This window comes from Dipteris shenzhenensis, chromosome 31 (assembly GCF_047967505.1).
Source record: "Dipteris shenzhenensis isolate YYH24624 ecotype China chromosome 31, Dip_SZ_1.0, whole genome shotgun sequence".
NCBI classification, from domain to species: Eukaryota; Viridiplantae; Streptophyta; class Polypodiopsida; order Gleicheniales; family Dipteridaceae; genus Dipteris; species Dipteris shenzhenensis.
The window spans coordinates 39706932-39732062 of record NC_141626.1 but is presented as its reverse complement, the minus strand read 5'-3'; the positions used below and the strand labels follow the sequence as shown (position 1 = coordinate 39732062).

Genomic DNA, 25131 nt, shown 5'->3' with positions numbered 1-25131 from the left:
CGTGGTGGATGGCAGAGAAGCCAAAATGCAAACAGCAATGTTGAATGCTACTATTGTGGCAAAATGGATCATATGGCTAAGAACTGCTACAAAAAGCAGAATGACATTATGAATGGAAAATTGCAGCAAGGCAATTATGCATCTTCTAGCAGGCAGGGTGATGACAGAAATGAGCATCTATTTATGGTGCAGCATATGACCAATTCTGTGACAAGTGCAGAAGAACAAAATGATGTGTGGTATGTTGACTCAGGTGCGTCAAACCACATGACAGGTCATGCAGAATGGATGCAAGATGCAAGGAAAATGGAAAAGCCAGGATTTGTGGAGACTGGTGATGATACTGCACATCCTATTGTGCAGATTGGCAAAATTCCTTTGTCTATGCAGGATGGGAAAAAGAAATACTTGTCTGATGTATTTCATGTCCCGAACATCACCAAGAACCTGGTTTCTGTTGGTCAGATGGTTGAGCAGGGCTTGCAGGTCAGATTTAATCCTCATGGATGCTTTGTTGAGGATATGAAAAATAATGGTCGCTTGATAGCAAAAGGAAAGAAGAAGGGCAGGATGTTTACGTTGGATGCAGACATGCCTGAATTGAGTGCAGCAATGTTTGCACATGGGACCGGTTAATATACAGTGACTTAAATCAATGCAAGCTCAAAATATTGTTGCAGGATTGCCTAAATTCAAGGTTGCAGAAATGCACAAGGTTTGTGAAGCCTGTCAATTTGGGAAACAGGCAAGGAAACCTTTTCCTAGGCATGTTCAAGAGAGTAAAAAGCCATTGGAATTAATCCACTCTGATGTGTAGACTACAAAAGCTGCATCTATTGGAGGCTGTCACTATTTTGTCACATTTATTGATGACTTCAGCAGAAAACTGTGGGTGTATTTTATGAAAAAGAAAAGTGAAGTGTTTGGGCACTTCAAAGCTTTCAAAGCTATGGTTGAAAAAGAAACAGGCCTGCAAATAAAATGCCTAAGGTCAGATGGAGGGGGAGAGTACCTCTCAAATGAGTTTGCAAGGTTCTTGCAGGAGCATGGTATAAAGTAGCAATATTCATGCAATCATACCCCACAGCAAAATGGAATTGCAGAAAGAAAAAACAGGCATATTGGAGAGGTATCTCGGGCTATGCTAAATGAAAAAGATCTACCAGATTATTATTGGGCTGAAGCAGTTGCTACAGCAGTCTATATAATGAACAGGACTCCCACTGCAGCAATACATGGCATGACGCCAGAGGAGATGTATACTGGTAGGAAACCAGATATTTCTCATTTGAAGATTTTTGGTTGCATTGCCTATGTCCATGTGCCAGATGAGTTGAGGTCCAAGTTGGATCCAAAAGCTGAGAAGTGCGTCTTTATTGGTTATTCTCTGCAGTAGAAAGGGTATAGATGCTATAACCCTTCTACACGTAAGTTCATAGTGAGCAGAGATGTTGTTTTTGATGAGATGAGTAGCTGGTATAAACCAGTAAATGTGATGATTGATGTAGATGCACAAAATGGTAAGTTCAATGGACCTGGAGTGTCCTCTACCAGTGGTTCACATACTTCGCCATGGACAGGCAGATTGAGATCAGGAGAATCCCCTCAAAGCAATGCAGAGAGTGGTACGCAGGTATCACGAAAAGGAAAAGAGAAGGTAGATCAGCCCATGTTTGATGTGAATGCAGGTCACTCTTGTGTGGATGGTGAATCCAGTGGCTCAGAACAGAGCATTGATGATGAGTTGGGTATTCCTTCTATTGTTACACCTGGAGTAAGGAAGACCAGGGATGTTTTGAGAGCACCTGGAAGTGAGCCTATTTTGTGCAGGTCTACCAGGGTTAGGTATCCTGTGGATAGGCTGAAATATGATGGATTTACAGCCATTCACTATGCCTATATGGTCAAAGTGATACAGGAACCAGAACCCACTTCTTTTGAGCAAGCCATGGGAAATGAAAAATGGGAGAAAGCCATGGATGAAGAAATGGATGCCTTGGATGCTAATGCTACATGGGAATTGGTGCCTTTGCCTAAAGACAAGAATGCAATTGGCTGTAAGTGGGTTTATAAGATCAAGCACAATGCAGATGGTTCTGTGAATAGATACAAGGCAAGATTAGATGTCAAGGGGTATGCACAGACATATGGCATTGATTATGAAGAAACTTTCAGCCCGGTTGCAAGGATGGCAACCGTAAGAGCAGCCATTGCTATGGCTGCATCAAAGGGATGGTCTTTACATCAGATGGATGTAAAGAATGCCTTCTTGCATATGGTGATTTGCAAGAAGAGGTCTTTATGGAGCAGCCAGCAGGTTATGTTCATGCTACTCATCCTGAGTTTGTTTGCAGGTTGAAGAAAGCCTTGTATGGCTTGAAGCAAGCACCTAGAGCATGGTCTGACAAGATAGGACAGTATCTTGTCACTATTGGCTTTCAGATTTCCAAGGCAGATTTCTCACTCTATGTGAGAAAAACAGAGAAAGGGATTATGCTGCTGGTCATTTATGTTGATGATTTGATCATCACAGGTGATAGTGATGAAGATATCCTTCATGTGAAAATGCTATTGAGGCAGAAGTTTGAGATGAAGGATTTGGGAGAGCTGCGTTATTTCTTGGGCATTGAGGTGATTAGATCACCAAGTGGGATACAGCTCTTGCAGAGGCAGTATGGATTGGACATGCTGTCCAAATATGGGATGACAGGCTGTAAGCCTATTTCAGTTCCTTTGGAGCAGAATGTGAAGCTGAGCGCAGATGCAGGTGAGCTTCTGGAGGACCCTACTATGTACAAACGCATAGTAGGAAGTTTGATTTACATGACTATTACCAGGCCAGATTTGAGCTATGCTGTTGGGTTGGTAAGTCAGTTTATGCAGGCTCCAAGGAAACCGCATTTGGATGCGGCTAGACGCATACTCAGGTATGTGAAGTCCACATTGCAGTATGGACTATTTTATGAGGCTGGGGTTCAGATACAGTTGCATGGATACACTGATGCTGATTGGGCTGGTAGCATTTCAGATAGACGATCTACCAGTGGATATGTGTTCTCTTTTGGGAGTGTGCAGTCGCTTGGAGCAGCAAGAAACAGCCTACAGTTGCCTTGTCGAGCACAGAGGCTGAGTATAGGGGTGCAGCAATGGCTGCATGTGAGGTAGCTTGGTTGCATAAGCTACTTTATGATATGCATCAGTCTACAGATGGGTCGGTTGTCATTTATTGTGACAACATAAGCAGTATACATTTGGCAAAGAACCGAGTCTTTCATGCTATAACAAAGCACATTGAGGTGCATTATCACTATGTGCGGGAGAAGGTTTTACTAGGTCTTATTGATCTAGTTTATGTCAGCACAGAGGATCAGGTAGCTGACATATTCACGAAAGCATTGGGTGCAGAGAAGCTGCGCAAGTTCAGAGACCTGCTTGGTGTGCAGGATTTGGGATTGAGCTCGAGGGGGAGTGTTGAGATATCGAGCTCCACACTCGCGATATGCCAGGGTGACTGTTGTGCACTTATGTCACCGACTTGTTAGCTGAAGATGCGGTTGGTACACCGCCCACGAATAATAGCTGGATGACAGCTATCCTTATCTACACTAGTTCGTGGCTCAGTTAGTATGCCACCTTAGTTAGTTGAGTTTGGTTTGAGACCCACATATAGGGTTCTTCTATTTTCTTTGTACTAGAGTTCTTTTGGCTTTCACAACTAAGAAGAGGAAAACTGTTTTCAGCCTCCACCTTTGTGTGTATTCCCTCATTGTGCATGTGAGAAAGCCGCAAATGAGACTCCTTCCCTCTCTCCCACAATCTTCACAGACAAGTGGTGATAGAGCTGGCTTCTTGGATCTCTTCTTTCATTCATTTCTGCAATCTTGTAAGGGAATAGACACTGCCCTTGCATCTTAGCACGAGGCAAGACCTTCCCACATGGCCTCTTCTAGTTATTCTCTCATGTCTATCGACAAATTCAATGTGTCCAACTTTCATACTTGGTAAATCAAAATCAAGTGCCATCTTATGAAAGAAGGTCTTTGGGACGTTGTTCACCGTGCTGCTCCCGAAGATTCCGACATTGAGCAAGTTGTCACTTATGTTCCCACTGCCAAGAACGACAAAGCCTATGCTATCATCTTGCTCGGTCTTGGAGATGATTACATTCATCACATCTCCGACATACAGTCTGCTTCTCAAGCATGGATCACTTTGGATACCCTTTTTGGACCCCGATCTAAAAACTCTAAGATTGCACTTATGATCTCATTCTTTGATCTACATATGCAGGAGGGAGCTACTATAGCCTCTCATGTCAATTATCTTCGCAGTCTTATGGTTCAGCTTGCATCAGTGAAGTCCCCCATCTCCGAAGATATTGCTATTGCTGTGCTTCTCAAAATCTTACCTGACACCTATGCTACTCTTGTCACTACCTTCAAGTATCACAATAATCCTTCTCTTGAAGGTATCATCAATGCTCTCCAAGAAGAAGAAAGAACTCAACAACGAAAGGTAACTGACACTGCATTTTTAGCAAAGAAAGGAAGTTCTAAGGTAAGAAAGCCTTGCACCCATTGTGGCAAAACTAATCATATGGAGAAGGACTGTTTCAAGGCTCATCCATGCACCATTGGTGGCCGTGATAATCACCGGGAGAAGGACTGCTACTCCAAACCCTCTACATCAGCCCCTGCATCTACCTCAGCCCATGTTGCTACAACATCTCCATCAGCAGATCTTGTTGTTCCTTCCTCATATGATGAGAAGTGGGCTTTCTGATTACTTCATATTTCTTGTCTACCACTTTGACCACCGATGATGTAGGTCAAGGGGTTCTAGTGTCTTACTCATTCTGCTTTTGGACCTGAGGAGGGAATGTCTCCAAGGTCCATCTGTTTGACTACAGTCAGTCTTCTGTCTATCTAGTCTTGTCTGTCTATCTATTTGTCTATCAATCTGACTGTATTTTGTTTTAGATCTATCTTGTCCCTACCCTTGTGGACCCATATGAGGACGTCACTTGAGGAGGGGTGTCTCAGGATCTTTGTCTGTCATGTCTTATGTCTTGTCTCTCAGTCTATCGGTCTTTATGTCTGTCTTCTAGTCTTGTCTTTCTGTCTTCCTCCTAGTGTCCACTTAAGGAGGGTGTTGGAGATAAGTGCACACTAGGTGTACTATTTCCCTAGTCTACATTTGTCTAGTCTCAGTTTAGTCTTTGTGTCTTGAGCGTGTGCCATGTGGCACCTCTACAGTTATCCCATAAGCACTCTTGCTCTATGTCTTGTACTTTGGCCCATACATGAAAAATAAACTGCTGCGTGATAAGGGACAGCATGGAAAAGTGCCAAAAAAAGACTGAGTACATCTTGAGGTAAAACACTGATATTTACAGTGAGGGCCAAGCAGCTTGGCAAAAATCTAACAGTGCAAAAAAAAACCCAAACACCCATGTATCAAACCCTTGTATGAGATTACTGAGGGTGGTAATCAGCAGCTTGTTCCTCTGCCTTCTCCTCTTCTGCCTTTGTATTTGGCTCTGTGGCCTTTTGTTTATCCCTTTGCTCTAGCTTAGTCATATGTATCTGTGGATGGGGTGCTTCCTCCTCACACTCAAGCGTGTCCATCACATTTCTCAGATTTTCATACTTGGTTTTATATCGGTGGTATTGCCGGTAGTAATGATCCTTTTGCCCTTGCTGTAGGAATATAAAAGAAAGATACAAATCTTGGATTACTCCCACGGCCAACCACATGGTCTGTACCATTTTCTTTTCCTACTCCATCACCATATCAATGGTTTGTAAGTTCATTTTTTTTTCGTTGACGGATTCGTTCTCCATTTCTATTCACCCGGACGGTGAATGATAGTGGCGGGGGTACCTTATCACATGACGACCACATGTCGATAGGCGTTGACCACATGACAACATCTGTTGACCACATGTTGACCATGTGTCAACACAAGTTAGCCACGCGATCACACGGATTCATCTAGGAGTACTATCCGAGGCAACCATGTATCGACACATGTCAACCACAGGTCAACCAGGAGTATCATATCCAAAGTGATCTCATCAAGAGCTGCGCACATGGAGAGTGAGCTTAGCACATGGAGCTGTCAGGAGTATTTACATTTACACAGTGGTTCAGTGATACAGTGGTGCAGTGGTGCGGTGATCCAGCTCACCTGCACATGGAGAATTTACACCATCCTAACTAGAAGAGGCTGGCGAGTCAGGGAGTCAGGAAGTTGTTGTAGCCATCAAGAGAGCCAGTAGCGCAACGGTATCTTCAAAAGCTAAGGAGATAAGAGGATGACCAATGGGAAGAAAGGGGGGGATTCTCAGCGAAGAAGGGACCCTCCAAGGCGGGGGATGAGGATGAAGGAGAAGGTGGAGAGAGGGGAAGGCATTGAGCATTCGGCACTGGAGCGGAAGAGAGGAGAGTGAGGAGAGATAGAGGCTAGAGCTACGAGCTCGCCAAGGAGAGAGTGTGGAGAGACTTGTGTGTACCCTCTATCTACTATGGGGATAGACCTGTGTATTCTTGTGACTTGCAACTTGTGACCTGGAGACACTAGTCCAGTGATATGTACTTTGTCCAACTTGGTCACTTTCTCATCTCTCTTGTCTCTTCCTGATATGGGGATTGTTCACCAGTGTAGGACGATATTTTCTTATTTTGCTTATGTTGTGGAGTTCGTCGCTGATTGTCATTTAGCATAGTGCACTTGTACACGTTGTCGTTCACTGCAGTATAGCATATGACACTCGCACACCACTACACGGTGCACTCTGCGCGATCCATTGCATTAGAGCATTGCAACACTCATGCTTCTCACGCCAGTGGCCTTTGGCCTCCGGTAACACCTCCGGAAGGATAGGAACCCCTCCCCTCAAACACCAGGGAGCAGCAAGGGGAGGCGGTAGAGTGGGGAAGGCAACGGACGGGAGGCGGAGGTGGAGCGGGGGAGAAGGCAAGGCAGGGGGCGAGGGTTGATCGGGGAAGGAAGGGCGGAGCGGAGAGGGGGGAGGGGCGAGGCGGAGTGAGGGAAAGGGCGAGGGCGAGGCAAGGAGGCAGGGCGGGCAGCGAGCGGAGCAAACAAGCCGCCGTGGCAGAGGGGGGGAGCTCACCGAGCAGCTCCTCCATCCTTGTCCTCCAAAATGCAGCTTCTGCTTTTCACTCAACTCATTCAAGTACAAGCTACTTTGGTCTAAATGTGAGTACTTGTTCATTGCTTTCATTTCCTTTCCATTTTATTCCCATTTTATTATGTTTGCTATCTTTTCTTTTCGTTCCTAGTGTTAGCTTGCTTCTCTCCCTATCACTATGTTCCTTCACCCCCTCTCCCTCCCCCTCCCCCTCCTTGGTCTGATGTATATACTTTTTTTTTTTTTTGCAAAAAAGAGAATTCTATTAAGTATTAAAGAAAACCATTAGAGCAAGCTCCATATGGGAATACGGGTTACACCATGCAATGCATGAAAAGCTCAAGAGCCAAAAAGAAAGGAAAGGATTGGGGCTGATAGTGCCATCTCAATCCGGTAGCAACCTCCAAGAAAAAGGTAGAACCCCTCCAAACTCGAAGAAATACAGTCCTCCTAGAAGAGGCTGCCCGTGACGAGCCCTACATGCTAGCTCATATGGCTATCAAAGTGTGAACCCTGTCACTCCAAATACCAGTGAACACCTGTGATGGGTGTATTTGGGTGTCATCCAAGGCCTTTGTGCATTTGGCTCTCCAAATGTGCCAAGAGGAAATGCTAGCCAAAATCTCCCAAGAAGTGTCCACTGAAACATGTGAAGCTCTGAAAGGAGTATGTGGTACATCCTGAAGAGGTCAGGGCTCTATCTCCTGTCGGCGGATCGAGAGTGCCCAAGAAGAAGGCTCACCTTCATAGAACACCTGGGGCCTAGTAAGGGATAACCATGTGACCGAGCCCAAGTCATGAAGAAAGGGGAAGTATGAAAAATGTTGAGTATCCGAGCAACTCCTTTCCAAACAGTCCCAAAGGCAATGTCGCACTAACTCCTCTGCAGAATGACAACGAGGGCAAGTGGAATCAGCCCCAAACCATGATCTCCACAGGTACACAGCAATCCCTCCATGAATAGAAAGCCAAAAGAAAAGAGTGATCTTTCTATTTCTGAGGGATTTCCAGAGCCGCCTCCAAAAATTCCTAAGCAAATCTACGGTGATGAAGAAGCTATCCCAATGGGGGGCTTTGGAGGGAATCCAACCTCTACTACTCAGCTGAACTCTCCTGGCATTACCAACCGTAAAACGAAAGAAGGGAATCCCCCTCTCTCGGTGCCCATGATCTATCCACTCCCACTCTCATGGGTCCCACTGCAAGCACCTGATAGGTGCACCTCCACGTAACCACAACCTCCAGGATCCCAGGGCCAAGAGCAGAGGGTCGGGGTCTAAGTACCACTGCAAGCCCGCTCCGTGGTCCACAAAACCAGCAATCCTGACAGGCTGAAAGGCAACCTCTAGAAGAATATCATCCGTGGATCTAGAGAGTATACCTCCATCCCCAACGTCAAAGACCAAAGCATCTTCCTCGAAACCTCGAAGAGCGATCACCTGTAGACGAACTGCTGTCCTCGAAAAAGCTCCCATCCAAGTGGTGGAAGTAATAGGCACCTCAACTGTCCATTCCACCGGGATGGCTGCATCTATCTGCTGAATCCTGCGTGCTACCCCTCTGAGGTGACTCACGGACTGTAGTCTCTGATCCTCAGGTAGCTTGATAAAAGCCTTCCAAGTGCCTACTGTGTAGGCAGGGCCTCTCTCCCATCCAGACCACTGCATGCAATGGGAAGTGCCCAGAGGTCTGCCATGCTCATCAAGTATACTATCGTTCCAAATGATCGGCTGCCTATCAATCTCTTCAAGGGTAGAGGGCGGAACCCTTCGAAGAGTGTTCCTGAAGCTCCCCCAAGCTTTGAGGATGGCAGTCATGAGAGGAGAGGCAGGAGACCTGAGAGAGGCGGAAGAAAAAATCCAGCGAGAGCTATCCACCCAATCATCTCCTAAGGTAGGTGTGCAAGCCTGAATGCGTCCAAAAAAGAAATCCTTCCAAGGTTCCTGCCCAGGCATGAGTCCCCTCACCACCACCTTACAACGCAATGCCCTGCACTGCAAGTCCGGGTCAATGATATTAAGTCCCCCTTCCCTTGTAGGGAGAATAATGGTCTCCTAGGCCACCCTCGCAGCAACATCTGCCGTGCCATCAAGTCCACTCCAAATAAAATTCTTGACTGGTCTAATTAGCTGAGTGATGCAATCCCTAGACCGGCACCAGCAACAACACACAAACAGGCAGTGTCCAAGAGAAGCTGGTTCACTACCACAACTCTAGAGGCAAGGTCAAGTTTGGTGGCTGAGCTCTAAAAAAGGAGCTTTTTGCTTATACTTTCTAATACTGGGGCAAACTGTTGTGCTGGAGAGATGCCCAATCCTACCTGGCATCCCAAATACCTGACAGGAACGCCCCTCTGAATCCAAGAAAAGCCAATGTCAACTCCCCAGCCTAGAGTGTCCTCATCACCGATCCAAAAGCCAAAGGATTTATGCCAATTGATGTGTGCGCCTACAGCTGAGCAAAAAATATCCAAGGCTGTTCGGAAAGAATCAAGTGACTACGAAGAGGCCTCAATAAAAATAGCCGTGTCATCAGCCAACTCATAGTCAAGAAGCTCCTGCTCCTGTCTCAAGGGCAATCTCAACCCATAAAGCTCACCCTGAGATCGAAGCAAGATACTCATAGCTTCTGCCACAAAGAGAAAGAGGAAGGGGGCTAAAGGGCATCCCTGACGAACTGATCTGGACCGTCCTCTCAGATGGGGCTCTGAGATGGACAAAACTACCGGAAAATGGTCGGAAGTGGAAACACCAGGTGCAATTCAAACTGTCACCCCTCTATCAAGAGCCCAGTCATCCACATAGAATCTGTCAATCCGGGCATGGATAGGCATCTGCACCCTATGGTTCAACCATGAAAACAAAAGTGACTGAGACTGAACATGAAATGCATCATCTGACCAAACATCTCTGCCACTCAACCTGAAACAGAAGGCATCCCAAGCTGCTCTCTAGAGGGAATGAATACCACCTTCTCTGCCTCCTTGCTTATCAGAAGGTGCCTCAACCATGTTGAAGTCACCTCCAATAATCCACGAATCTGCAATGTCAGCCCACGAGAGCAACTCTTTCCGAAATAGAATGTGGTCCCCTTTGTTGTTCGGAGCATTGAGGTTGAGGAAACCAACCTTACATCCGTCAATCAGAAGTAAAACCCACTGGGCCCTGGAGGGGGTAATGGTACCGTGTCCAATGATCAGAGGGAGAATAGAATCTGAAACTAATATGCATGTACCTCCTTTGGTTCCCAAGGCAAGAAGCCAAAAAGTTTTGAAAGCATCTTACCTGACTTGGAGCAATCTCTGACATCCAATTTGTGTTCCTGAAGAAAAAGCATGTCTAGGGAACCACTTGAAACACCTGGATGGAGTTGATTCCTGATCAGCTGTTTGCGACGGCAATGAGGGATGCCACCCAATCCCTGTATATTCCAACTGGCTATCCTCATCAGCGGGAGGAAGTGGGTTGGAATACCTTACCCGACCTAGTAGCGGAAAAAGAACCCTCCACTTGAGCTGACCTTCTGCCATACACACGAGGTCCAAGGGGAGGAAAGTCCACAAGTGAGAGAGAGAGAGATCTCTCAAGAGGGATGCCGATAACTGGCTCTCCGAAAGTGAAAGGTACAAAATCATCATCTGGGAGGTCAGAGAAGTTCTCCAGAATGGAAAAGGAGTTTTGCTAAGCCAGTCCTTGGGAGGGGGTGCGAAGGATTCCTACCGAAGCAGGGATAGAATGTAAGACCCCCTTCCCTCTATCCATAGAAGGAGGCACCTGTATTGAGTCCTGATCAAGAAGTGCTGCGGATGAGGTGCCAACAACCTGGGCTGCTGAGGAAGGTACCCTGATCCTGGGGTGGAGTCGAACAAGGCTCCTGAACACTAGTCTCCTCTTGAGGCTCCAAGGGGGTAGCCTCTGAAGCGGTGGATGTGTGATTTGAAGTAGAGGGCCTAACCGTGATCGGAACCCACCGTGGGCCAGAGGTGGGTGCGGGGTGCAGGAGGGACTCGAGTAGCCCTTGGAGGGGGGGGAGCCCGTGTTTGAGGCGGTGCCTATGGAGCGGTAAGTCCCACTCCTACTCTCTATTGTAAGCTAGTACAAGCTGGTTGCTTTCTGGGCCTCTTTTTCATCTTTGGGCAATCTCTGGCGAAGTGCCCTGAGGATCTGCAAATCCTGCACTGGTCCTGCGGACCTGCAACCTCAAATCTCTGGCGGAAGGACCCATCGGGTCGCTGTAGCATGATGTGGTCATCTGAAATATTAGGATCCTGGAAAATGACCCTAACCCTGGGTACCCCATCCATCCTGACCGCCTCAGCAGCCGAAGAGGGCTCGCCAGGAAGAGGGGGAATCTCTGCTACCACACCAAACCTCTCTCCAATAACTGAAAGAAGCCGGTGATAAACTGAGGGGAAACTAGGGAACCTGAATAAAACAGAAACTCCCTGCTTGTCTTCTTTAACTGGGTCAAAGCCCAGTTGAAAGGGAAACAAAAATATCCTCTTGTAGCCTAGAAATAGACACCCGACCTGTAGCAGGTCTCTCGTGACGTCCGGGGAATCTAGGCACACCTGAAAGAAACCTCGTCCCAACAAACGAACATCCTTAAGGTGGGGGGCGAGCTCTTGGGGAAGTGCCCCAAGCATCCAATCTCTAGCTTGTGACCTAGAGGGGTGGGAGCCATGAATGCGTGCGAAGAGAGTCGTGGAACACTCATGCTCCAAATCCTTTTGCAACTGCTGTAGCTCGACTTTTGAGAAAGTGATGGTTCTTGCGGCCGGTGTGGGCGGTAACGGATTGACTGAGTGGGAACCCATTCATCAATCGAGGTGGAAAAGGCCGATTCAAACGCAAGGAAGAACTCCATCCACTTTCCTGAAGCCCAGGAGACCCCTAACAGAGAATAGGGTACTCTAGAGGAGGGGAGAGGGTGAAAGGAAGGAGGGAGAAAGAGGATGAGCAGAGGAGGAATCAGCAAGGGGATAGGGAGGGCAGCAAGGAGGAGGGAGAGGAGAGGATGGGGGAAAGAGGAGAGGAGGAGTGGAGGAGAGAGGGGGCGGGGGGGGGGGGAGGGGGGGGGGAGCAGCAGGTAGGAGGGAGGGGAGGGAGGAGGCAGCGCGCAAGGGGAGGCTGCAGCAGTGCGGGGGGGGGCTGCAGCAGCGAGGGAGAGGAGCTGGGGGGAAGGCAGGGGGTAGGGGGGAGGGGAGGGAGGAGAAGCAAGGAGGGGAGGGAGGAGTCGGGGGGAGCAGCAGGTAGGAGGGAGGGGAGCGGAGAGGCTGCACACGGGGGGAAGGAGGCAGCACGCGGGGGGGGAGTCAAGGGAGGAGGCGGGTGGAGCAGCAGGTAGGAGGGAGGGGAGGGAAGAGGGTGCGTGCGGGGGGGAGGAGGCAGCGTGCAGGGGGAGCTGCAGCAGCGAGGGAGGGGAGCTGGGGGGGGAGGCGGGGGGAGCAGAAGGTAGAGGGGAGGGGAGGGAGGAGAAGCAAGGAGGGGAGGGAGGGGGCAGCAAGGAGGGGAGCAGGAAGGAGGGCAGCAGGAGCAGTGGGGAGCAGCAGCAGTCAACTTCTGACAGATGATGCTTTTCACACTCTTCCTCTGATGTATATACTGGCCCACACGCCTTCTGGAATACACAATCTGATGCCACCTAACATCAGGCATGGCAGCGACCCTGTTGGGATCAACCATGAATAGGTGGATTGATCTTGACCAACTTGCATGGATGAAAAACATGGGCTGAGTGAGCACTGAGTTTGTACCTGCGTTCTCTTTCTCTTTGGAGTCGTCAGCTCAAATGCTCCATACATTATGTTTTCAATGGGGCCTTTTTCCAGCAACTCTATAGTAGGGCACTCATTTTCTTCCTGCTCCTCTTCAGGTGTAGGCAGTGGACTTGTGGAGTCATTCCCTCCTTTGGAAGATGCTTTGGTTGCATTATCAGGATCACTGCCACTCTTTCCCCCACTAGAATCACGAGCTGTGATGATGCTGCTTCGTCTACTGGGAATTGTTTCATCAGCCTTTTGTGGTCCACTCTCAGTGTTTGTTGGTTGTATAGTTGATTCAATAGCTGTATCTTTTTCAGTCATGACTCCATCTTTACTTCTACCTGATATAGCCCCATCGCCAATCATATCTGAGGCCACACTGTGACTGGATCCTGGAGCTGTTGTTATGCCTGGAGAATTGTCCATCTGGCTGCTCATCACTAGTTTTAGCTCCCTTGTGTACTCATTCTCTTGTATTTCAACAATCCGCAAAAATTTTGCTACATGTGATGCTCGAAGTTTTGCACCATCAAGGCTATGAATAGGAAAGTTGGGAACCTCAGAACCTTGCAGCAGGAAAGGCCACAAATGATTACCTGCACCCAAGTAAGCCATTGCTTCAAGTCTGAAGTATGCTTTTAGCTTACTCATCATGGATTTCCTAACCTTAATTTTGTCCATCTTGCTTTCATCTGTATATACAATCTTGCTTTCATGGGTATCATACAAAACAAATTCAGAATAAACTTATCTTCCAAATGTAAGTAAGTCATACCTGCCTCTGAAACATTTTTCCAGCACTCTTGTTTTATCCATTCAACCATTATATCCTTCTTTAAATTTTCAAGGATTACCTGTCTTTCACAGTAACCATTAGGATCTGCATCGTTAGGTGCCGGAGCTGGTTTGTAGTTTTAGTTGTGATTTTTGCTTTTGGCAGTTGAACACGCTCGCAAATCTTATTAAAAATATACCAAAATAGAATAATTGAAATGTGCTTGTACATCTTTGATAGTTGATTTACATTAGGATTGGATTTTGGATCTCCATCTGATGTATTTTAAATTTTCAGTTGAAAATGAAATCTCCATATATCCTTACAAAAGTTAAGTTAATCATGTCCCAATACTTATGTGCAAAATACTTTTGCAGTACTTAGCAGATATTTTGATAGCAAGACAACCTGCTCATGAACACTCGTGACTCTCTTTTGGCCTTCAAGCTTCAACTGGTATTCCAAGTCTATATCAACAATTAACTCTGGTGGTAGCAGTTTTTCTAGGTCTGGTGCCTGCAAAGGGAGCAGACACTTCTTCAAAGCTATGAAAAATATATCCAATAGTCAGTAATTAAATATTTAATCACAGTACTGCAAAAATACATCATTATATTTGATTCAGTTATTTGTTCCAAAAATAGAGCTTAATGATTAGACCCGATAAACTTGTATAACCTCTGTTCACATAAGGAATGCCAACCTACCTTGTTATTCTTTTCAAGGAGTTCATGAAAGTCATGCTTCATCTTTTGAATCTTTTTTCTCATACCTGCTTTGTAATTTTGGGTAGCAACGGTGAACCTTCAAAAGATTCATGATGGAACAAAAGAATATACATGATGTTAATATTGGGGAAGAAAAAGAGACATAACAAAAATATAAACTATAAAAAGATAAAGTCATCATCCCCAACCATAAAAAGGCCAGATGCATACATTTGCATGATGATCACAAAATATAAACGACTTCAGTCAAAACTATACTCCACTCAATCAGAAGTTACATCCAAAAAGATGAAATTTCAAGATCTTCTTTAAATTTTAAGAAACCTGCTTTAATTACTTTGGCACAATTGTTTTTTGGGTGCAAAAAAGAGACCTTTATTAGCATGACCAAAAGACACAGATTCGAGATGAAATTCTGTTAAAGTGTCATGCAAAATCTTGCACAAAAGAAATGAGGCTGTTGTAACCAGTCCAAAGAGTGCAAGTCCCATGAAGGCCCTATGGTTGTATATGTGAAGAATAATCACGATCCTACATCTCATGAACGAGGCTCTCTTGGCCACTACGATGTTTGAGGAGCCCTGAATCGTATCCCAAGTGGCCGTGAGAGTGTGTACAATATCCTGCTAGGTCATTGAGAGTGACTAAGGCGCAGTTTGCACCCGGCCGGGGCCTCCCTGCAGCTGCCCCTTCCCTGTGGACACCCACCTCTCTCCCACCCCCTCCCTGCCCGCTTCTGCCTCCCCCTCCTCCCCTACCGTTCTGCCTGCTTCCTGCCCCTCCCTTCAGACAGAGGTTCAGAGAGCCATAGAGTGGGTGGATGTCGTCCGCCGTCAGCCATCACAGCCTCAGAGATCTACTGTATCAGCTACATTGGTCGAGTCACAGCAGAGGGCCACAAAGGCCCTCAACATTCGCATTCGTGGTATCTTGCCCTCGGCGACAGAGTCCACGATGACACAGGCTGTGACCTTTGTCTCTCAGACATTGGGAGTACAGGATCATGGCATAGTAGGAGCATATAGAGTCGGGAGGGATCCTACTAGAGAGCAGCCCCTCATTATCAGATTCAGAGATGCCCAGGCACGTCTAGCTGCCCTCAGGAGGAGAGGGACACTTAGAGACCACCCACAGATTTCCATGGACGAGGATCTGACTCAGATACAGGTTGAGGAGCGCAAGGCGCTCATGCCTCAGAGAGATGCAGCCCGAGCTCAGGGCAAGTGGGCAGTGATTAGGGATGGCAGACTCATCACAGGCACCTTGAGGCGTGCTCCCACAGTGCTTAGAGATGGCAGACCAGCAGATACAGCCCCACCTCCACCTCCACCTCCACCTCCTGCCCCGTCCGCTTGACGGGACAGGGCCCATGGGACACACCACCCGTCAGATAGTCTACGCATCGCTGTATGGAACTGCAATGGTTCTTTTACAGCACAGCCAGGCAATCTACGGGGGGCATTCTTTGGGAGAGATATCATCTTTTTCACAGAGACACACGAGAGTCTAGAGAGACCTTTGCCACGAGTGACAGGGTATACATGGAGATCTGCCTTCAGGCAGCACGCCCGGACATTTGGAGTGAGAGGATCTGGAGGAGTGGCCATTTTGTACAGAGAGCATCTCGATCGGATCATCACAGTGGAGAGAGCAGATTCACATGCCCGATTCTTGTGGGTACGCATCTGCCGCAGGGCCCCTCAGCGAGATCTTTTTATTGCAGTTTGCTACTTCCCCCCGGCGCAGTCGACCTATTCTTCCACTGGACCAGGCCAGTCCATATTTGAGGATCTCTCAGCGGACATTGCAGATTTTTCACGTCGCGGAGAAGTCATCCTTTTAGGAGACTTCAACGCGAGGACCTCAGACAGACAGGCCTTTACTTATGACTTCATGGAGGATCCGGTCATACTCCCAGCATTTCACGATGATAGCCTCTGTCGGACTTCATCAGACTGCACAGTACAGCCCACAGATCAGGGACGTCAGCTACTGGAGCTCCTCACCTCGCACAGTATGGTCATTTATAACAGCTTGTCCAGGTGGCCACAGTCTTCCATGCCTACATTCTCTTCTGCTTCTGGGCGTGGTACTAGCGTGATCGACTACATCATAGGTCCCCCGACTCTAGTCCCTTCCATCCATAGCCTTACTGTTAGCCCCTTCATGCCCTCTGCCGACCATGCACTCATCCACTTTACTTTGACTCATGTCTCCCATGACCCACCTCCCCCTCGTTATCACGACCGCCAACCCTACTACGAGGTTCATTTCGACCACCAGTTCGATGATGTATATAGCCAGAACCTCAGCCGCCTACTCCGTCCTCATCTATTAGATGCTCTACCATCCACGTGGGACCGGTGGGAACTTGTACATACTTCACTCGTTTCTGCCGCTCACATGTCGTTCCCTGCCACATGTCATTCGTCTAGTCCCCCACCGGTTGGTCTTGTTCCTTGCAACGGTTGGTATGACGAGGAGTGTAAGGAACTCCGCAGGAAACTTAACCTTGAGACCAAGGAGAAGTCTCCCCTCCTTGCCGAAACCAAGAGAGACTACAAGTGGTTGGTTAGGCGCAAGAAACGCCAATTTCTAGCCCGGAATGAGAAGGAGCTGAGAAGCTTGCTTTTCAGCTGTGACTCCAAGGAATTCTGGAGAAAATTCCTCCGCTCGAAGTCTTAGAGCCCCCTCACAGATCCACGTGTCTGGTCTGCATATACTTCAGCTATATACGATGTTCCAGATCAGCCAGATATCGATTTATCCCACTCCCCTAGGCCAGCTTCATCTAGTCTCTTCACACCGGAGAGTGTCCGTAGCAGTCCACCGATTGAAGAACGGGAGAGCTAAGGATCATGATGGATTGCAAGCGGAGTATGTAATCCATGGGATTGATACCTTAGCTTTTGTTCTCTCCCGTCTCTTCAATGAGTCTGTTTGTACAGGCCTACCACAGTCCTGGTTAGGCAATACCATAGTACCTATCCACAAGTCGGGGGACCCTATGGAGCCGTCGAATTACAGGACCATCATGATTGGCCACGTTATGGCCAAGATCTATGCATCAGTTTTGGAAAGCCGTATAAATGACCATGCCGAGACGACAAGACTCAGAGCCAGAGGACAGGCTGGATTTTGCAGGGATCATTCGACGCTTGACCACATTCTCACACTCAGGGCACTAGTAGAGGAGGCGAAGTCACGAAGGCAACAGCTTTATTGTTGCTTCGTGGACTTCAGGAAGGCATTTGATACAGTTCCGCGATTCAGATTGTTTCAGAGGATTCACGAGATGGGCTTCAGTGGAGAAACACAGTGGGCTATCATGGCTTTGTATGAGAGGGTCACTGGTCGGGTTCGGACACGTGAGGGGCTCTCAGAGGAGGTATGCAGCACGATTGGGGTAAAGCAGGGCTGCCCGCTCTCTCCTACTCTCTTTGGACTATATATTGATGAGCTAGAGATGTTCGTACAGATGACAGGCGGTGTGGGCTCTACTCTCTCAGGATCCTCCATTCCTATCCTCCTGTATGCGGACGATGTGGTTCTCATTTCCTCTACTGCTCAGGGCCTCCAGGCACATATTGAGGCACTCCACAGGTTTTGCCAGGACAGGGGATTGACCGTAAACCTTGGCAAGACCAAGGTTATGGTTTTCAACACCTCTGATCGTATCTACAGCACGGATGAGTTTTGCTTCACTTATGACGGACAGCCCATTGAGCTTGTTAGAGAGTACACTTATTTGGGGGCAGTTTTCAGGGGACCGATCTTTACCATGACAAATGCAGCACGAGATAGGATTAGTAAAGGGTATGCTTCGTTGGCTCATCTTGAGCGTCAGTGTTTTCAGTCCCACTTTCAGCATCCCGATACGAAATCCCTGCTATTTGACACATTGGTGAGACCAGCTGCGATGTATGCAGCTCCTTTCTGGGCAGGAGACCTTGGCGCTGCAGATTGGAGACGAGTAGAGAGGTTACAGATCATCATGTTCTCTCGGCTCATTAGGGCCAAGGCTACAGTTCCGCACGAGATCATGCTAGCAGAGTTTGGAGCTACTCCCCTTGGATTGGATGCAGCGTTTCAGTCGGTCATGTATTTGCACAGGGTTAGGGAGTTTGGAGACTCAGCAGCAGGCAGAGCTCGGTTGCCATGGTTAGCACTTGCATCTTCTATGGAGTTGGCACGATCTGGGGCCCGATACTGCTGGTACTTCAGACTCACTAGGTGGCTCACATCTCTTGGACTAGACATGGATAGACTGCCTCCCTTCCGATACAGCATAGATGCCCCTCATCTCGAGTTGACTCGCCACGAGCTTAGTCAGGTCACGAGAGCAGACTTGCTGCAGCTTCATACGTACCGCACTTGGATTTATCCCACGCAGCTTCCGACGAAGATGGCCACATATCGTGACCACTTCCTTCGGATCTCAGAGGATGGATTTGTCATTCCACCAGGCTACACAGGTATCCACATGTCCCACTCACTGAGGATTGCCCTTGGCCAGCTTAGAGTCTCTTCGCATCAGCTCAAGATAGAGGCTGGTAGGATGCGACGCATGGAGGATGGACGGCGTCCAGGCCGAGAGACCAGGATCTGCCCTTGTTGCACCATGGGAGAGGTGGAGTCAGAGGAGCACTTCATTTGCAGATGCCCGCTATATTATGAGATCAGAGGGAGATTCCACTGTCTCTTCACGGATGGCTTTGGACCTCTCTCACGAGTGATGGATTATGAGGATCAGCATTGCCTAGCTCTTTATGTCAGGGAGGCCACTATGCTTCGACGACACTACCTTAGAGACCATCAGCACAGACCGGAGCGTGATAGAGCCCAGCCCGATAGAGCTCAGACACACGACGCTATACCAGATGACAGGTATCAGGAGGAGCACGAGGAGGTCAGAGCTCACACAGGACACATGCCTCCACCCTGTGGATGTACATATGAGATGGTTTGTAGACGCCGCAGGATCTTGTTACATAGGGGACGTACTCGCCGCTTCATCTCCAGACGATCCAGGATGATGGCAGCTTTTCGGAGGAGACTTACTCATGGAGATCTCGCCCTACCAGCCGCTCACCTCACTTTTGCTCAGATTTGTACTCTCATAGCAGGAGGCAGAGTCGATGGACAGGATTTCCAGTATTATTTTGGTTCTCAGACTCCGTGATACATGGACTTGTATCTTTGCATTGACATATTGTACTCATCCCCCCATTTTGGCACCCAGGGGCGGTTTCCTTGCATCTAGCTTACTTTGTATTTAGGCTCGGATTTGACATTATGTACTTTCACTTGCATTGTATTGCGTAGCACTTAGATGATATTCGACGATGCCTCTTCTTTGTGGCACGTTGATTTTGTGCTATCTTGTACGCAGAGTTCTTGATGTCCCATGGGCCCATTTTGGCCTTTAGTGGACAATAATACACTTTCTTTCTTTCTTTCTTTCCTCCCTCCCTATGGACACCCACCTCTCTACCATCCCCCTCCCTGCCCACTTCTGCCTCTCCCTCCACCCCTACCATTCCGCCTGCTTGCTGCCCCTCCCACTCCCTCCCTGCGGACACCCACCTCTCCCATCCCCCTCCCTGCCCGCTCTGCTCCCCCTCCGCCCCTACCGTTCTGCTTGCTTGCTGCCCCCCCCCCCTCCCCCCAATGCACCTCCTGCTTGTCCCCCGCTCCTGCCCTTCTGCCTCTACTTTCTCCCCTACCCTTCCTCCCCCCATGACCTGCTGCCTACCCCACGCCCCTAAATTTCTGCCTCTTGTCCCCCTTCCTCCCCTGCCCCTCGTCCTTTCTACCCTTCACCTCCCTGTGTGCTTCTCCCACCTCCCCTTCCCTCCCTTGCTACCTCCCCTCCCCCTCCTGCTGCTGCTTCCTCCTCACTCACCTCCCCTTCCGCTTCCCTCCCTCTCTATCTACTGCCCCTCCCACCCCTAACCTTCCATCCACTCTCTTGCTGCCCTCCCGCCCCCCCCTCTTTCCTCTCTTCTGCCTCGTCCCCCCTTCAACTTCATCCTAGTTTCTCTTTCAAGTGATAGACGGATCCTAACATTGTTAAGTTGCCCTTCCACCTTTGGTAGCCACCATTTCACCTATTGCCTGCACCCTGTCCTAGGCCGCCTAATAGTTGGTTGTTGTCTGCACCTTGTCTACTGTCAGGCCGCATAGTGTTGTTGTTCACACTTGTCTGATGCCAAGCCACCTAGTGGCCACGTGCTGTTCACACCTTGTCTGCTGGCAAGCCACCTAGCAGTCACCTATTGTCTACACCTTGTTGCTGCTATGCCACCTGTCTGCTGCTTGCTACATGTAGACTTCCTCGTCTAGGTAACCATTGAGAAAAGCATTGTGCCCTTTAGAATTTACTATGGATTCTACGTCAATGGAGATAATTGATGGAGTGGTACCACACTGTCAAAAGTACCATGAGATCAAAGATTTGAGATTTTGTGTGGATGCCCACTCATAGAGCATATTGTGAGAGTTTTGACATCACCTTTCCCCACCAAACCTACTATTCAGATGCCTTGTTGTAGGCTATAGGAAATAGAGGGTATGTTGAACTAGGGGAAGAGCAAAGGGGCTTGCCATCTCAAGAAAAGTATCTACAGCTTAAACCAAGCACCTAGAAGTTGGTATGGCAGACTCGACAAGTATTTTCCTAATTAGGACACATGAAGTCCAATGCAGATTATACTCTCTACTCCAAAGTTCAAGGGGAAGATATTACTATTGCACTTTTGTATGTAGATGATTTGATTCTGACAGGAAGTCATGATAGCTTCATCAGTAAGCTGAAACAAGGCTTATCTGTAGAGTTTAACATGAAGAATTTTGTAGGAGAGAGGTGGGGGTGGAACAAGGGGTGGAAAGAGAAGGTCCTTGTAAGAGAGGTGAAAGTGTGACCAAAGGTGGAAGGAGGAGGCATTGATCGTGTCATGCTAAAATTAGTAAGGTGGCCAAGGGTGATGTGGTAAGATAGAGGTGAGGACGTGAAATGCAGAAAGGTGGCGGTGTGATAGAGGGTGGAAAGAGAAGGCATCATATTGAGAGAGGTGGGATGTGACAAGGGGTGGAAAGAGAGAGGTGGGGTGTGACAGAGGGTGGAAAGGGAAGGTGTTTGTAAGAGAGAGGTGGGGGTGTGACACAGGATGGAAAGAGAAGGGGTTTGTAAGAGAGAGGTGGGAGTAAGAGGGGTGGGGTGTGACACAGAGTAGAAAGAGAAGATGTTTGTAAGAGAGAGGTGGAGGTGTGACACAGGGTGGATGTAAGAGATTACAAAGATATGGTGTTGTAGGCATGAAGTCAAACCTATGGTTGACCAACAGTACTTGGATACTATATATACCAAGTACTTGTATTGTTAAATTTAAACACTTCTATTGGAGCTTTCTTGTGTGTGCACTATTGCTCACTTGTGTTCACAACCTGTCTCCACTTTGTTCCTACATTTGGTATCAAGGCGCTTCTGTCTCTAGAGCCCATTCCCGCACTTGCTTCCAAACTCCCACAAGCTTGGTGCTCCAGTGCGCTGGATGGACAAAAGCAATAGAGCCCAGACTGCCTTCACAGCCACCCTCATCCACATTTAAAGCAAGTGAACAACACTATCAGAAGGTAAAAGACATTCATTCAACATCCTTGTCTCTACACCCCTTTACATTCAATTCATACACTGGCCACATTTCCTCCCAAGCCAAACAACCTTAAAAAACCCAATGGATTACACAGCTCAACACAAGCTCTCCTACTATATAGAACTGAAATCAGCAAATCAATTCTAGCACTACATCAGCAACAAAACATCATCTTGATAATTGCATATTCACAGAGAGAGAGCCACGTCAACTCCATGCAATTCTCATTGCAGCTCAGCAAACAAGCAAGCTCGATCTCCCTTTGTGTCAGACGAGGAAATCCCACATCATGATTGCTTTTGATTTGCCCGCCATGTTCATCAAGCATGTCAATAAGTAATACTCTTCTCCTACGTGCATTTAGCGGCCTTTTGAGAATGCTTGGTCCTTTGATAATCTCGAACTTTGGAGATCTTCTACAACAGTACTCCTTAAAGTAGTGCATGGGTTCTCAAGTGCATTAGACTTCATGACTCATTTGGATTCATGGCACCTGTCTATCCTCCACACACTGGTCATAACCTCATGGCTTCTCCCATGCTCACGGAACACACGTTTTCTTCATCTCAGGAACTTTGGACCCGCATAGTAGAGACCCACAGCCATTAGAGATGCCACAGTTAAGACCCAAAGCTCCCATCGACAGTAGCAATCGATGCCTCCATGCAAAGCTCACGTACTTCCTCCTCTGAAGGACCTCCAGCCGCTCAATAGACACGCCTAGCCCAAACTCCTTGCAACTACAATCAGTGAACCTTTGAGCAGGACTCCCGTTGCACGTCACCTTCAAGGGATCGGAGTACTGCAATCTCTCCCTTGCTCTCAGAGCACACAGAGCTCTTCTGCTCTCTCTGTTGATCCTTTCAACAAGCTCCTTCCTGCGCAACAATGGACCTCTCGCAGCTCACAATTCTCCTCCCCACCTGGTGCACAAGCTCTCCTTATCCAAGGTATTCCAGCCCCCACAATAGAGTCGCCCATCTACAACCAGCTACATCATCTACTCTTCTAGCCGGATCCACGAGCCACCATCATAGCTGCTCTTCTACACACAGAGCGCCCAAAACTCATGCATCTCCTTCCAAAACCTTTCAGCCTGCACAGTATCAACGTCTCTTCCATCCACCATCTGGGAGCCTCTCGGTAATCAGAAATGACGGCACATCCCGCCTCTCTGTAGCTCACAAAGCTCATGCATCGTCATGGTTCACCTACCTCCTACAGAGTCGCCCATAGCCCACTCGCCCATAGCCCATCAACTGTGATCCTCTCTTGCGCGGTCCCCCAACACTGCAGCCTCCTCTGCTCACATACACAGAGCTCTCCTGCACTCTCTGTTGATCCTTCCAACAAGCCCCCAGACCTGGACAATAGAGACGCTCATCAAATCAAGCTACACCCCCCCCTGCTACTTCTGAGCTCGTGTGCTCCTCCTTTTTGTGCCCACGATCCCTTTCCGAATTCTCCTACAAGCCACCATCTCCATGTACGTGCTTCCTCGTCGATCCAGAAGCTCCCCTTTCTTATTACATAACCACGCTTGCATGCATGTGCTAGCCTTCTCCAAAAATCAGCCACGTCATCCTTGATTAGCCACCTCATGTTTGCCTTTTACCACTCTCCAAGTTTTCCCACAATACTTACACCAAGGCACTTAAAGCACATATTCCAACCTTAAGCTCACCTTTTCCCTTGCACATACACTTCCATCAAAGCCTTTAAAGCTTGATTGCCACATATAACCACACATCCATGATGCCCACACTGAGTATATGAGTGCTCCCATGACTTCACCACAATACGGAACTCCACTCATGACACTATGAACACTTGGTAAAGGACTACTATGATGGACATATGTCATCCACGATCCACACCATCACTCTGGATACCATGATGTACTCGAAAGCTGCTTACACAAAATTTGACAACAAGAACACACACAAGTTGAACATCACACATGTACATATGTACAAGACGAGTTTGGTTTTTTCAAAAAATCTTCACACACCTTTAGCAAACCCACTCTTCTGCTTTGACATTCATGTCTAGCAGCTAAAAGGAAAAAAATCATTAAGCCACCTGGATAAAAAACAAAATGAGTTTGTACTCTATGCATTTGCTTTTCTTTTCCTAGATCAAAAGGATAACTTTGAACCCTCCACTGCCAGATATGCATAATCCACCATCCCCCTGGATCAATAGGAATCGACAACACACTTAATCGATATAGCCACCAACTCCTTCCATATACCCACATCCTCACTAAGCCTTCAGGATCCCATAGCTTATCCTGCTAAGACATCACACAACTCCATTGGTTATTAGCCATCACACTTGTATCATGAGTCTTGCTCATCTTCACATGAGCCACATCTTTTAAGGTCACTATCTCACACATATACCTCTCGGGCACAACCAGCAACAGGCGAGCTCGTGGCTCTAGCCTCTTACGATGAGGCCACCTAGTTGGCGCATCGTTGATGATGTATTTTCCTTTCGGATGATTTTGTGTCCCATAGGCCATGTATGGCCTTCCGTGGACCTTTAATAAAATTTCTTTCTTTCTTTCTTTCTTTCTCCTTCTGACTCTCAATCTCCGTACAATGCTGAATAAATCCCCATCCCCCCTCTTCACCCTCGCTTTCTGGTTGGGCAATGCCCTCCCTCTCTCCTATTGGTTGTCCCCTCATCCTTAGCCATCAGCCGTTGAGTCTCTTCATGTCTTCTGCAAAACGGCCAGCTTGTGCCGAGTTGGTGCATTGTAACTACTCCATGTGCACTGCCTGAAGCCACCCTGTATTTGACAAGGCACTGTCGGATGAAACATCTATGCCACCTATGAGTCAGGTCTGCAGAAGTTGGCAGAGGTCGACTGCATGACATGAGGACCCTTGACGCATGGCCATGTGCCTGGGTGATATGTCATGATAACCATGTCCCCATGTGGCTATGCCATCCCGGTGACCATGTCGACTTGTGTCATCTTGTGACCATGTTGACCTCCATAACTTGTGTCATCTTGTGACCATGTCCTCCATGACTTGTCATCTTG

General features: G+C 47.9%; 1 protein-coding gene across 1 annotated transcript in view; it reads right to left on the bottom strand.

The window, feature by feature from the left end:
- The window catches only part of LOC147881451 (uncharacterized), a 576232-nt gene that overhangs the window by 253548 nt on the left and 297553 nt on the right, over positions 1-25131 (bottom strand). Inside the window, exons 15-18 of the mRNA XM_087402392.1 lie at positions 14401-14497; positions 14102-14209; positions 13694-13772; positions 12910-13514 (exon numbers count right to left, since the gene is read on the bottom strand). Coding sequence (XP_087258518.1) covers positions 12910-13514; positions 13694-13772; positions 14102-14209; positions 14401-14497 — 889 coding nt within the window. The remainder of the gene's footprint in view (positions 1-12909; positions 13515-13693; positions 13773-14101; positions 14210-14400; positions 14498-25131) is intronic.